This window comes from Aspergillus saccharolyticus (genome assembly GCF_003184585.1).
Source record: "Aspergillus saccharolyticus JOP 1030-1 unplaced genomic scaffold BP01scaffold_32, whole genome shotgun sequence".
Lineage (NCBI taxonomy): Eukaryota > Fungi > Ascomycota > Eurotiomycetes > Eurotiales > Aspergillaceae > Aspergillus > Aspergillus saccharolyticus.
The window spans coordinates 213805-227315 of NW_020290642.1; the positions used below are offsets into that span (position 1 = coordinate 213805).

A 13511-nucleotide genomic window follows, 5' to 3' on the forward strand; every position below is an offset into this window, starting at 1 on the left:
TCGAAAAGTCAATGAAAGATTCAACAACAAGTCCTGCAAGGATGAACGAAACAGTATCTCCATCCACAAAGACATAAGGATAGCCCTGGTTGAGCTGTGGCTGTGTGTGACTCTGTGACCCTCGGTAATTGACATCAGTACTTTACAGAGAAGAGGTACGAGGCTCAGGTATGCAGTCGTATTCGGTACCGCCGTCACACTGGGGCTTTTCTCTCTCTCTCTCTTTCTCTCTCTCTTTTCCTCTGGGCTCTGTTTCTCTCAACTTCCCGATCGATCATCGCCTCCCCCCCTCAAAGTCCTCCAGCTTCTTGTTATTCACTCTCTTTTACTCTCGTCGTTCCCCATCCAATCTTTCCAGAGCCTTTTCTTTTTCTTTCCTAGCTGCTCACTAGCTGTCTTTTACTCCCACTCTTCGGGTTCTTTATATCTTCCCATTCGACTCTTCCCCCCTGGCCCCTGGCTGATCCTCGCCTACTTCGATACATTGAGGACCACCCCCCCCCTTCGCTTCTCTACTCTCTCTCTCTCTCTTCTGCTCTCTCTGTGTGCGCGCGTGTGTGGTGCAATTGCTTGTATCAAAACGGTTGCTCCGTTTTTGCTTCCACTCTTATCCAAGACATCAAACAGTGCTGAACAAGGGTTTATCAATGTCCCCTGCAGGTGTGACTTGCTGAAATTGGGTACCCGCCTGGCCTCGTGTGCACGAAGTGGCGGAAGGAAAGCCAGCTTGTCTGTCTGGTCTGTCGTCTAGCTGTTTGCTTCAGCACCGCTTTTTCTTATCTTTTCTTCCTTCTCCATCCTTGGTACACACGCTCTCACCACCTCCCCCTCCTGTTGACATCTTGAGATTTTCGACCTCGTCTGTCCCAAGCGCCCCTCGAATCCAGGTAGATTTCCCCAAGATCGCGCCCTACCGTATCGGGTCAGCCGCCCTGCCTCTCTTTTGCGCCCCCTCCCGGATTCCGTTGCCTGTCCGGTACAGGTCGCCTACTCTTGAATCTCCGCCAGGATAACGATTTGTGTCGGCTGCCTCAGTTTCCGCTCGAAACTCCCTTGCGGGATTTCGGTTTATTGTGACTGACTCTCCCTCGTCTATTGACGGTCAATCGACCCTCCATATCACCTACCTAAGTTGTATCAAATCACGACCATCTCTACGCTTCGCTCCCGCGACTACTGCCTGATAGGGATCACCAAATGGCTGGCGTGCAGCTACAACAACCAAGCATGACTGACTACCGCTTGCCGATCCATCAACCTCCGCCGCCTCGAAAGCCGGTCGCGGGGATGCACTCCGGATACCCCTACCAGTCTTATGAAGGGGCCCACCACCATCAATATGCCCCTCACCCGTCTGCCGCCGCCATTGCGCATAACCGCCGACGAACATCTTCCTCTCATGTCATACCCTACATGGGTCAACAACAACAACAACAACACCACTCTGCTGGTCCCTCTCCGCATCATTCCATGACGGCTGCGGCCCCTTACCCACCCTCTAGACGCCTGTCCAGTGCAACCACCTCCACCAGCTCCACCGGCAACACCCCGAACATGTACTATAGTGGTAATGTCTCGGATATCCGGCGAAGCACGTCCTCGCGCTCGGCCAACGCTCAACTGGGATATGTCGCCTTAATGCGGAGACAGAAGGCGACTGTTTGGTGTGATCGGGCTCAGCCAGAGGATCCGCGATTGCGGGCCCAGAAATTGGTGGATAAAAAGCGGGCATATCTGGAAGTCCATGGCGCAGGCGCCGGACGTACGGGCACCCTGGGAAGCGGCAAAAACAAGCACGGCACCAAAGGAGGCACCGACTTCTCACCCTCAGCCCTTGTGGGTGCGACGGTTCCGGTCCGCCTCAGCGCTAATGAAGTGGGCGATGCCGACGAAGATGCTCATAGCGACCGTGGCTTTCCGTACCGGCGAACTGGTAGTGGTCGCAGCTCTCTTGGAAGCAACTCGCGCTATCCCAGTGGATATCAGCGAAGCACTGTGGGTAGCAGTGGCTCGCCATCAAACGAGATGAGTGATTTGCCCGATGTGTCCGAGCATCCTCGCGCAGAAACGGCCGAAGCCGAGGCGAACAATGCCTCCATTAAGGACAACGCCTCCTTGAATAGCTTAGGCAGCGAACCGGAAGACAAATTCGGTACCCTGGCGGATATGGCCGCCCCTAGTGCTGCACGTGTTGCCATCGAGAAGGCCAAAAAGGCAGACGAGCTGAGACGTCGGGGCAGCGTGGATGATAGGACGACATCAATGACCAATGTCCGACTCTTCGTCGCCAATCCGGATTTAAGTGACTGAGGCACACCAGCTGCGCGTTCGGCATTTTCTTGGATAAGCCGTGTCACGTCTCAACCTATCTCTAAACGCAACTGTTGCTCGCTCACTTCCTCATGACAGCTTTCCTACTGCAATTTCGCCTCAAATCTGACCGCTCAGTTCAGGATTAGTCCAGTGGAATTGGCCCTAACATTACGAGGGCCGCTTCATAATTCAGGTTGTTCGTGTCTATTTTTGTATTGCAATTTTTGTTCTATTCCCCTAACCGCATGTTATTGGCGCATCCTTCGTTTTGTGTGTCGTATGATTTGTGTACGGCAAAAGGGTGCAATGTCGTTGCACACAGGTGCCTAATGGATTTATGAGTAATCATATTAATAATAATACTCATGTAAATATGGCAGCCGCTATTCTTGCAGTGGTAGAGCAGTAGGCAACGAGGGTAATTAGAGCGGTCTATCTGTTACCATGAAGACACGACCTTAGTATTCTTCGTAATGTGCAATAGAATGATAAAATATCTCAATCCCATGGATAGCATCAAGGGTTCCGAAACTGTGGTAGTTATGATGCAACTACTAAGTTAATGGATTCCAAGTTGATGATAAGATACTTACATAATCAACCACACGTTGCCGAACGCGAACTCCCGTCGCGCAACATCAATTAACGCGTTTCGGGCAACCTGGTCAGGATAGTCGCCAAGCATCACTCCCCTCTTACAGCCCTCAATCACGAGCTGACAAGAAAGAGCGAGAGTGACTGATTCTTCTTGTGAGAAAGGGAGAGCTTTTTTTCTAGTTCATTCTGTGGAAAGCATCCCCGCATGTGGGTGACGACCCCATCTTCTTCCTCTCCCTAACTCACCTGTCACACCGACTGCATCCCCATGAGCCCCGGCTTTGGCTCGGCTGGCTTATTGCAGCTGTAATTCACCTGTTGAGTTGAGTTGGTAAGTCAAGTTATCAGTTGATTAATGACGACCACATTCCCTTCATTGATTGAATCCGGCACACCGATCCGACGACACAATCCTTCATTCGCATATCAACGAAGTACTTCCCGCCGCATGCTATAAAAGAATTATCAAGGACCTTGACTACTGCGCAACATTGGTCAAGACCAGCAAGATTGTTACTATAAAGCCGCGAAGAAGAGGTGTCGACCACCGCAATGGATGCTTCCAGTCCTGTACCGTCAGGCCCAATGCCAACTTCGCCTCCGCCCTCCGCACATTCCTCGACCTCTGCCACTGGCAGTACTATTGCTACAAATAACCATGGTTGCCTCTCGCCAGCACCCACGAATGCCGACACCTCAATCATGTCCACCTCTCCCACCAGCACACGCAAGCGCTCGATACAAGATTTCGAGACAGTCGGAATGGGCTTAGAGGACCGAATGGCAGGGAGTAACTTAAAGGGTATAGATATTGAATCAACCGGTGAGACTATAGATGCTAGTGCCGTCTCCACGCAACGGGCTACGATGACGGGTACCACGACTAAATCCTCCCCTGACGATGACAAAGAAAATCAAGATGCCCTTCGGACCAATGCCCAAAAGGCTGCTAGTTCTGACAATGGCTGTGATACTGCTTGGTCTGTAGGAGAGGGAGAGGGCAACCAAACTACCCCCACTGCAGGCACCGTTGTTACTCCTTCCATTTCCTCATCGGACAATGATCATAGGAGTATTGCTGCTTCGGGGGATGGGGCCGGGTCTTTTGTGCTACCAGCGACCAAGAGGAGAAAGCTTTCCCCCCCGAGTAAGGAGGCTAAGCAACAGGAGAGGGAGGCCAAGGAGCGACAAAAGCAACAGGAGAAGGCGCGGAAAGAGGAGGAGAAGGAATTGAAGGAGAAGCAGAAAGTAGAAGAAAAGGCAAAGAAGGAGGAGGAAAAGCGCAGACGCGAGGCCGAACGGGAAGAGGAGAGACGTGTCAAAGAGGAAGAGCGGAAGAAGCGAGACGCTGAGAAGGAGGAGGAACGAAAGCGGAAGGAGGAAAAGCGAAAGGTGAAGGAAGAGGAAAAGGCCGCCAAGGAGGAAGAAAAACGAAAGAAAGAGGAGGAAAAGTCCAAGAAAGAGAGGGTGAGTAATTCAAAACCGCTCTTCGAGACAAGTCTCTGAGTCAAGTCCTCACTTCTAACTACGTCGACAGGCTCAAACGAAGCTGAATTCTTTTTTCGTCAGACCCAAATCCGACATCGCCTCCTCCGTGCCCTCCTCGACCACCAGCACCATCGCCCCAATTTCCACCAAGAAAACAATCAGCACCGGAGCTGGATTGGAATTCCCCTATGACCCGGCCCCTCCCGCCGTATCTGACTACCAGCGCGAGTTTCCTGAATTCTTCCGGCAGTCGCACACCAAAGTTGCACCGCCACATCAATTTCAACGTGACGCGGAAGCCCTCCATCGTACCCAAGAGAAGGTCGACGCCTATCTAAAAACGACCGCGACCGAAGAGCCTCCTGTGTTTCGTCCTCAGGAGTTGTTCAACCTCATCCCGTACAGGCGCAGGTGTGGGAGATTGCCCGCTCCGGTGAAGGAGATCCTACTTCAAATGCAAAGTCTGGCTGACGAGGCCGAAACGTCAGAAGATGCCCAGAGAAAGCCACGGGATTTGCTGCGCCAAATAACGATGAAGTCTTTCAGGTTTGGGGAAGATGTACGTCCTCCCTATCAGGGCACATTTACGAAGCGCCTTCCCGAGTCCACCGCTCGTCGATTGATGCGCAACCCTTTTCACCGAGTAATACCGAACATCAACTACGACTATGACTCCGAGGCCGAATGGGAGGAGCCCGAGGAAGGCGAAGAGCTCGACTCGGAGGAAGATGATGAGATGAGTGAGGACGGCGAGGACGATATGGATGGGTTTCTGGACGACGAGGATGACCAGCTTGTCGACGGCAAGCGACGCCTCATTGTGGGCGACCTAGAACCTGTCAGCACCGGCATACAATGGCAGGAACACGGTGTGAATTCCGAGCTGCAAATGTACAAATTGGAGACCATTTGCGACTCGGTGCCTTTCCCTATCGATCCGTTTTCCACCGCGTATTGGCAAAAGCCCAAGCCTGCAGAATCTGCGCCAGGCGCTGCGGGTCTGGGGCGGTCGACGCTACATGCATTTATGGGCCAGGCTGTCTCCGGCTCACACAAGGGCTCGGCTGGGGGAGGATCGACGGCGAGTGGGGGCGCTCTAGCGGTGGTTACAGCCGGACGAACTAAGCAGCGGACATTCCCAGCTGAGCAGTTGGACGAATTCAAGCAGGTGGTAGATGGCAGCAACCTGACCAAGGTGGGATTGCTTGAAACCTTGAAGAAACGGTAAGACGTTGGTCCACATGGTGACTTGTCTTGAAACAATGGGAGGCTAATCTCTGAGGTTGTGACGTGATAGGTTCCCCAGGGTCTCGAAGGATGTCCTGAAAGACACGCTCAACAGCGTGGCCACGCGAGTAGGACAAAAGGAGGTTGACAAGAAATGGGTCTGTAAATAGGCTCAGACAAAGGACAGCAGCGAGGGGATACAACGCATTCAAGGGGTGGCATCACCACCCTTGTTCCTAATCAATGGGCCCAGTCAATTGAGCTGATCGACAGGCCGTTCGGCAAGAATCCGTGCCCTTTCTTTTACATATCCATACTTATCTCTATTCCCCCTATTCTCTATTCTTGTCGTGTCATTTGTAGTATGCATCCTCTGCAGTTGCGTCTTGTGTCTTGAACATGACTGTGTTCATCCTAAGGCTGCTGTGGTGTGGTGAGAGGGGAAGAGAGACGGCTGATATTGATCTTAATTGATACCTCATTGACTGGATTGAGGAAGACTCTTGAAGCAATCTGACTGGTTTCCAAATTCGCTGTTACTCAATGCTTCTATACATCGTCTCTATTTTGAGGATCTACTTGTGAGTGAGATAAATTGCTTTGATGGATGGATGTATTGCACATGTTGTACTTTCAGCTTCGGTATGCTAACGGAATAGACTTTCTGTACTCCGTACTTGTATGTAGATTAATGTACAACCAGTCAACCACAGTAAATTACTACTGTACCACCGTTCCCAAGGCCCTGGGAAACCAGTGGGGCCATTTTTACTACTTGCGACTGCTGTGGTCTGCCAGCAAAGCGACTAGCGGCATAACCTAATTTTGTCTGACAGCCAGCCTCCGACACCTACATTAGTACATAGTACATAATACATACCTACTAGTACATACTGCATACTACCTAAATAGTACATTGTACTCCTTCTGCTTGCTTGCGCATGCTGGGGATGAGAGGGAATGTAGGAGCCACCCATCATATGATATCGATCTAGTAACTCCGTAAACAGCGAGTAACTACCTAGATATTTGGAGGTACTCCGTCACAACAAGTTTCCACGAATCCACCGGACTGTCCGGTGAATGCACTACTAACCCATTCAGGATTAAATTTGAAGACTCCAGGCAGTGGCAGATGAACACGTGCAGCAAGTGGGGGGAATGGAGTTGAGGGGACTCGTTTTAACTGGATCAGGATAAGCGCCGTAGTGTGCCAGCTGAACAGATCTTGTTCCAGTTCGTTTTCTTCAGTGACCCTCTTCTGAGTCCAGTGTCTGAGTGTCTAACCTGCAACCCCCCCTTCCCGGGCAAAACAACCAACCACCTATTAAGGTCAAGAGAATCGGTCGGTTTCAGCTCCAGACATCCCTAAATCTGCGATATTTGCCAACGCAGTAAGGGAAGACAGAGGCCGGGGGTGGAAAGGGCCAGTCAACTGATCAGAACAAGGAAGATGAGTGAGGAGGGGGATTTTTAGGCCCCTCCATCCATGCATACATGCATGCACTGCCAACACATCAAGAAATGGATCTCTTCTCTCTTCTCTCTCTCCCTTTCCCCCCACGTCCACTGCCCGTTCTTGGAACCTTCAATGTTTCTTATGTTGGTTTCTGAGTTGGACTTAGGTGACCAGTGGAGAGGAAGCAATCTTGCTTGGTTATAGGAGGGGGATTGTGTAAGGTCGAACTTTCCAACAGCCATAGCAGAGTAACGAGGATTATGGATCAGATGAACAGCTATGCGCGAGTCTACTTCTTACTTCTGTACTGTTACTTCAAGTACTCGGGAGGTACCGCTTGCCCGCCTGGAACCCCGGCAAGGTACCGTGTCTGGACTACCACCGGACCGCATCATCACTGCATGTGTCCGATTCGAGTCACCGTTTGAAGGTTCAATCACTAGTAGGTACCCAGAGGGACTCTAGGCTGACAGGCTGTACAATGTAACTACTACTACTACTGTACCTGAGAGGAGAGAAAGAAATACTATTCTTTGTAATTCGTAGTCTTCCTTTTCCAATGAACTAGACTAATCCGATTTTATTCGATTCGTTGGCATCCACTAACTAACTACTCCGTACTGCTGTCTCGCTAATCCTACTTCTTCTTCCATTTCTTCTCTTTCTTCTCCGCTCCTCTCCTGCTGGTCATCATCCTGGCTGCAAGTCATCTCATCATACCGCCCACAGGGCCCCCCGGTCGGCCAGTTGTCCTTCTTCCCCCTCCCCTCCTGTCGACAACCACTTTTCCACCTTGACAATCAATCCACTGAGTATAACTAACTTACAAGAACCACGGGTCGGATTGATCTATCTTCATTCTGGACTCCGCTTTTGTTGTTGTCATTCTTGGTGGATCCCTCCGCCCTCCCCCCACGAACCGATCTCTATTGGATGACCTTACCTTAACACAGGGTCACTTTAGTACCTCCTAGAGTCACACTGTACTAAGTACTTAAGTAACTAACCACCTAATTAACTACCTTAGGTACTTAGTTACTACTGACTAAAGTGACCACAACCATCTCCAGCTCTCTACCCCAGCTATAATTACAATTGACCTACCTACCCTTCTGCCTCTTATCAACTACCTTCTCCACATCCTTCCCCTTCCCATCCCCATCTTCTCTCTCATCGCCCCTCCGATCGCCTCAGCTCAACCTGGAGCGCGTCATCGCGTCCACCATTCATCAGCTTCGGCCTCGGGACTCGACTTATGAGGACAACTGTCCACCTCCCATCACAAGTCTAGGTGAATCATGCGATAGGAAGAAAGACTATCTCGCCAGGGGCACCTTGCGACCTCGACCATCTTCCTCGTGGCTGCTTGGCTGGGGAACCGTCCATGGCAACACCACCATGTCCGATGCCCAATCCGATGGTCGTTCTTCGTCACCCTTGGCTTATGTGACCTGTAAGTGCGCTGCTTGCTCTTCTCCTTTCGCCCTTTTTCCTTAAAAATCTATTCCTCTTCGTGTTATCACGTCGCAAATCCAACTCAATGCGCCTACTCTTCTCTTCAGACCGTTGGGTTACTCGTCAGTGCCTAGTATTGATCATTAGCTGACCTGTGCTGTGCTCACTTATCATTTATGCCTTAGCCTCGACCCCTTCGTCCATTCAGCAAGCCACCTCGCCATGTGAGGCTGCGCATCCATCTTTGATCTCCACTGCGTTTGCTACTATGCTTCCTTCAAGGACTTCTCCTGACTCAATGACGAACTGCATTGTAGGTAAGTCTGGCAACCCGAGCTGCTGCGGCTCGCAGCGCCCAGCCTCTGCCAATTGCACCCTAGATGGACCTCAGGACACCCCGCGCTCTAACAGAGCCGTGGAGCAACCCAAGATTTCCTTTGAGGATTTGGCCAGTCAATACCGTCAGAACCAGCACAAACAAGCCGGCCGAAAACGACTAGAAGCTCGCCTACATGCCACCAAAGTCTTTATGGGCGTTTCCGCCCGCTTGATCCGTGTGGGAGCTGCTGCCCAAAGAGCCCTGGTGGACCGGCTCCGCCACGACGACAAGCCAAATTTCATTACTCTTTACCACACTCTCGTTGATCTTCAAGAGTCGTGCGATGCGACCTTTTGGCGCCAGTCCCAGCGGCAGGATCCACTGGAAGAGCTGTCGCCTATCCGGGAGTCGGTTGTCGACCGTCCTCCGGACTTTTTCCTGCAGCTTAGCCCCCAATCCCGAACTGATTTGCTTGACATTTTACATCTGGTCCGCACAGATCCACAATTCGTGTTTGAAAGACTGCGTGCTTTGACTCCTACCCAACGAGCGGCCTTTGTTTCCTCCACTGGTGCCCCTTGGGAATCTGGCAGTGATCTCTCGTCCTCGGCAGCATCTCGGTCCCGGTCCCATGGGATAAAGCGCAGCTTGGCCGCTTCTCTATCGTACAAGGACCGCATCCTGGCACTTGAACGCAAAGATCCTCTATCGATATTGCTCTTTGATATTTTTGCATCCCCGCTGGATTCCGATGGTGCGGAAGCACGGTTACGTCTCAATGTCTGGTCCTCTGTCTGTGCCAAACTTCTAACCCAGGATGGCAATGGACACGGAGCTCTCATCCCCCATATTCTGACTGCCTGGGCCACAGCAAGTGAGTGGAAAGCGAAGCCGAAGTTTGAACTCTATCTCATGGATATGTTGCAATCGGGCGCATTCCTCCTGGAGCATGTGGAGACACCACCAGGCTTAAAGGTGGATATGGAGCCTCTCGATCCCTTACGGACAGATGTGGCCGAGGAGTTCTTTACTGCCGCCGTAGATGCGCTGTTCCAACTTCTGGATGACCCAGATGGAGGGTTTCCCGAGGCTGTGATGCAACTTAGCTGCGCTATCTTACGGAAACTAGATCGTCCGGATGATCGTAACCGGTTTTTTGAGTTGCTATTCGTTCAATGGTTCTTCGCCAAATACTTGTACGGCGCACTTACTTTCCCCGAGGTATAAGATTGTCCTTTGTTAACATGATCTTTTCGGAATTTTTGCCGCTGATCTGCTTCTAGGCCCATGGTCTTCTGCTTGATTTTCACGTCCGTGATGATGCCCGTGAGAAACTTCTCGGGCAGGTGGGTCTTCGTGCGTATTCGCAAGTCTACGCCATACTACGTTCAATGTCAGCCTCCGTCCTACTTGGAAGTCATATTCAAAGCTTTTGAAAGCCATCTAATCAATTTCTTCTAAGCAGGCACCACTATTCGGTTCGCCTTACTGTGAGGCGTAGGGTAGAAAGCATGCTAAGTCGATTCCAGACTGGATGCGCTAGCCACGATCTGAGCCTGAAAGTACCGTCTCGCGAACACTCGAGTCGCCAGCAATCACCTGCTGGAACTATATTGCTTTCTGCTGCTGACGTTCTTACATTACTGAACACACTCTATTCTAGGTCATCTACCCCAACGTGCACTTCTCCAAAGTTATCTTCAGGAGCCTCTGCCGCTCCAAGTGTTCTCTCTAATCATCCCGAACGACCAATGACTGCCGTAGCGGAGCCTGGATTCTTCAAACCCGTCCATGGATCCTTTCCCAGGCATGCGAGCCAATGCCAGAATCTTTTTGCATCTGCAGTGAACTTCTCTCACGCTGAACAGAGCATTAGCCGCAATGCCGACAGAATCCGGTTCGAGCTCTCTGAAATGTGCGGCCTTGATGGTCGGGCTGTCCTCGAACCTCCGGCTGCCGAAGAATGGGCCGTCTTCTCGGTCTCCGAGTACGGTAAATTAGTCTGGGGATTGTTCACCGACGACTGCCGGCCTCCATTCCTGGAAAGTATCTTTGTTGAGGATACCCAGTCTGCCGCTTTAGAATTGGAGAACAACTTCGAAGCTCTTCAGACGGCCATCGTGAAGTTAATCCTGGAGAACCCCGCCGACGACGGTGGTGGTTGTGACCTTCGACAATTTGAGAACCTTCCCATGGTCGATAGTGCAACGCTCAAGCAGCGCTTCGACAAGGCCATGAACCGCTGCCATCACGAATCAGACTTCATTGGGGCTCATTATTGGTGGAATGCCGGCCGTCAGCTTCTTCGCAGTACTGCGAATTCCCCTGATAGGCTTGCAGACGATACATGGATCCTGGAGCCAATGCATAAATCCTGTATCCATTCCCTCCGGATTTCACGAGCAGTAATTGAACGATGTGAATCAGAACTCGTGGCGCTCCATAGACAGACTCAGCGACTGCAGAAAATGGGGAGAAATATGATGGCCACCGTTGCTAAACTCCGCGACAAGATGTGGTATATGACAGACGTGAAGAACTCGATGAGGTATGAAGATGCTAAGAACGTTGCCTTGGCGCTGAAGACGATGATCTATTCTGCTCGCATGCAGAGGCAGACGCCCAATGAAGTTCGATCCCGTGGCAATGCGAGAGCACCGGGGGGCTCATTCCTTCAGAAGCCGGAGCTTCAAGTCATGAATATCATGAAAGCGCCCAGCAGCCAAGGCGGCCCAAACAAGCTCTCAGATGAGCAGGTGGACCTGATTTCCAAGTGGCTATCCCATAACAACATAGACAATTTCTGCAAAGGTGAAGAGCGCATCCACAGGTTTTGTTATGAGGTCCAAGCCAGTATCAATCGCCTCGTTGGAGAGAGCATGGCAGAGACCCCAGTTCTATGGGCCAGCGAGCTATACCATAGGGAGCGAGTCAAGTACGAAGGCTCGTCCTATCGAAATTTCCTGGGCCTCTCTTCAATTCGATCATTTGTCGGTCCTGGCGAGGATTCCGCGCACCTCCCTCAGGGTTATGGCAACCAGTCACGTCCAGCCGACTCCGGCTCGCGGTATTCGTCGGGTGCGTCGTCCCTCGATCATAAAGCTTCCTATCAGAGTCTGCTGTCCGACAAGTGGAAGGGGCTCCGAGATCCCTCGGTCGCAGACACGTCCTCCATCGGGGGCTCCCCAGGAAGGGCGGCATCAACTGCTACGGGAGACTCATACAGCACCTTCTGGTCAACATCACACCAACCAGCACAGTACGCACCTAGCTCTTCGAGTATCTATTCTAGACCACCGTCAACGTTCAGTGATAATAGTGCACCACCTGCATGTCGAAACGACCGCAAGACGCAAGACAAAGCAGCCTTCATAGATGATCTCAAGCAGACGCTCACGAGCTTGCTCCTCAGCGACCTCGGCTCTCCTGTGTGGAGTTGTGGCAGTGAGACCGATGCTTGGTTTGGGAACGCACTAAATCAGCAACGCATACAGACGCAAATGAAGAAGCGCGCTCGCCTTCAACGATTCTACACCGAATGTGATGAGCATCTCGTCCGTAACATGTTGCACCGTGTACCTTCAGACCGTGCGCGGAGCAAGTCCCTTGGGCCGGCAGATCGCACTCCGCTTGGTGAGCGCGTAGCCTCGGCCTCGGGTCCTTCTTACGGAACTCGAAATGGTCTCGGACAAGACACATCGCAATTCTCCTATAGCGCCATTTTTCATCGCCTCATCGAGGTCTTCTCGCGTCATGGAAACCCTTTTGTCAAGCTCAAGGCGCTGCGCGATCTCCGAGCATTGGTTGTCGCCTTACTCAACACAACGAATGAGGAGCTGGTTCCGTTTTCTCCAGCCCAAGACCCTATGTGCCAGCGAGGACGCAGCTCCGGTGTACACGGAAAGAGAAATGCTCGACACAGCTTCTCAGAGTCCCAAGCAAAGCGCGTACACGAGAAAGACGCTTCACACGCGCCTACATCCGCCGTCGCTGAGTCTGTCATCTTCGACTGCCGCCCTTCAGACTACAGCGGCCCCACTGAGCATCAAATTGTAGATGCACTGCGGGGCTTACTCCTTGAGGTGAAGCCCAAGACTCTTTTTCGAGATTTACAGTTTATCTCGGCCTTTGTTCCAAGCGAGACGCTGAATCAAACTGACTCTGGAACCTCGTTCTTGCAGTTTGGCCTAGCAGCGCTCAGCCTCAAGGATGAAGTGTGTAACAGTATGGTTGAGATAGCCGATAGTATTGTATCCCAGGAGCTCAGTCGGCGTCATCCTACTGGATACGAATCCCATCCTGGGGCAGGACATGCCATCGAAGATGCTGCTGGTATGTGGATTATCACAGCCAAGGAGGGCAATCCAGTTGCCCAACGGGAGTTGGCGATTCTCTACCTCACCCATCCCGAGCTCCTGCCGCGGGTTACACTCCCGCTCACTCTGCTGCGGGATACATTCAAGGCGGAGATGATGTACCGCCGTGACAAGGACTCGAAATCTGACCCTCAGAGCATGTGCCTGGCCCTGCACTGGATGCAGCTGTCGGCCACTGGCGGAGATGAGCTTGCACGCAATTGGCTTCGTGAGCGCGAGGAGTTCGAATTGATTGTATAGCTATTCTGTTCTCTCTTTCCCTCCTGCGCTTGTGGTT

General features: G+C 51.8%; 3 protein-coding genes across 3 annotated transcripts; all 3 read left to right on the forward strand.

Annotated features, from left to right (window-relative positions):
- Window positions 1-1227: 1227 nt before the first annotated feature.
- BP01DRAFT_302758 (uncharacterized protein) lies at window positions 1228-2310 on the forward strand (the record flags this gene model as incomplete). The annotated part of the gene is made up of 1 exon (XM_025572089.1): window positions 1228-2310. One exon carries the CDS (start codon window positions 1228-1230, stop codon window positions 2308-2310), a length of 1083 nt encoding a protein of 360 aa, XP_025428744.1.
- Window positions 2311-2987: 677 nt separating this feature from the next.
- On the forward strand, window positions 2988-6235 carry BP01DRAFT_359228 (putative chromatin assembly factor 1 subunit A). Its single transcript, XM_025575629.1, has 3 exons — window positions 2988-4377; window positions 4448-5622; window positions 5696-6235. The coding sequence occupies exons 1-3, from the start codon at window positions 3463-3465 to the stop codon at window positions 5793-5795; spliced, it is 2190 nt and encodes a 729-aa protein (XP_025428745.1). The 5' UTR covers window positions 2988-3462; the 3' UTR covers window positions 5796-6235.
- A 2247-nt stretch (window positions 6236-8482) lies between these two features.
- Window positions 8483-13474, forward strand: BP01DRAFT_302494 (uncharacterized protein; the record flags this gene model as incomplete). Its single annotated transcript, XM_025572078.1, has 4 exons — window positions 8483-8537; window positions 8725-10079; window positions 10142-10251; window positions 10324-13474. 4 exons carry the CDS (start codon window positions 8483-8485, stop codon window positions 13472-13474), a joined length of 4671 nt encoding a protein of 1556 aa, XP_025428746.1.
- Window positions 13475-13511: the final 37 nt, after the last annotated feature.

What these genes read in the sequence shown, in the direction of transcription:
- BP01DRAFT_359228 (XM_025575629.1), top strand. Translation starts at nt 3,463, where the DNA reads ATGGATGCTTCCAGTCCTGTACCGTCAGGCCCAATGCCAACTTCGCCT. An exon ending in AAAAGTCCAAGAAAGAGAGG is followed by an intron (nt 4,378 to 4,447) that starts GTGAGTAATTCA and finishes CTACGTCGACAG; the next exon opens with GCTCAAACGAAGCTGAATTC. An exon ending in CTTGAAACCTTGAAGAAACG is followed by an intron (nt 5,623 to 5,695) that starts GTAAGACGTTGG and finishes GTGACGTGATAG; the next exon opens with GTTCCCCAGGGTCTCGAAGG.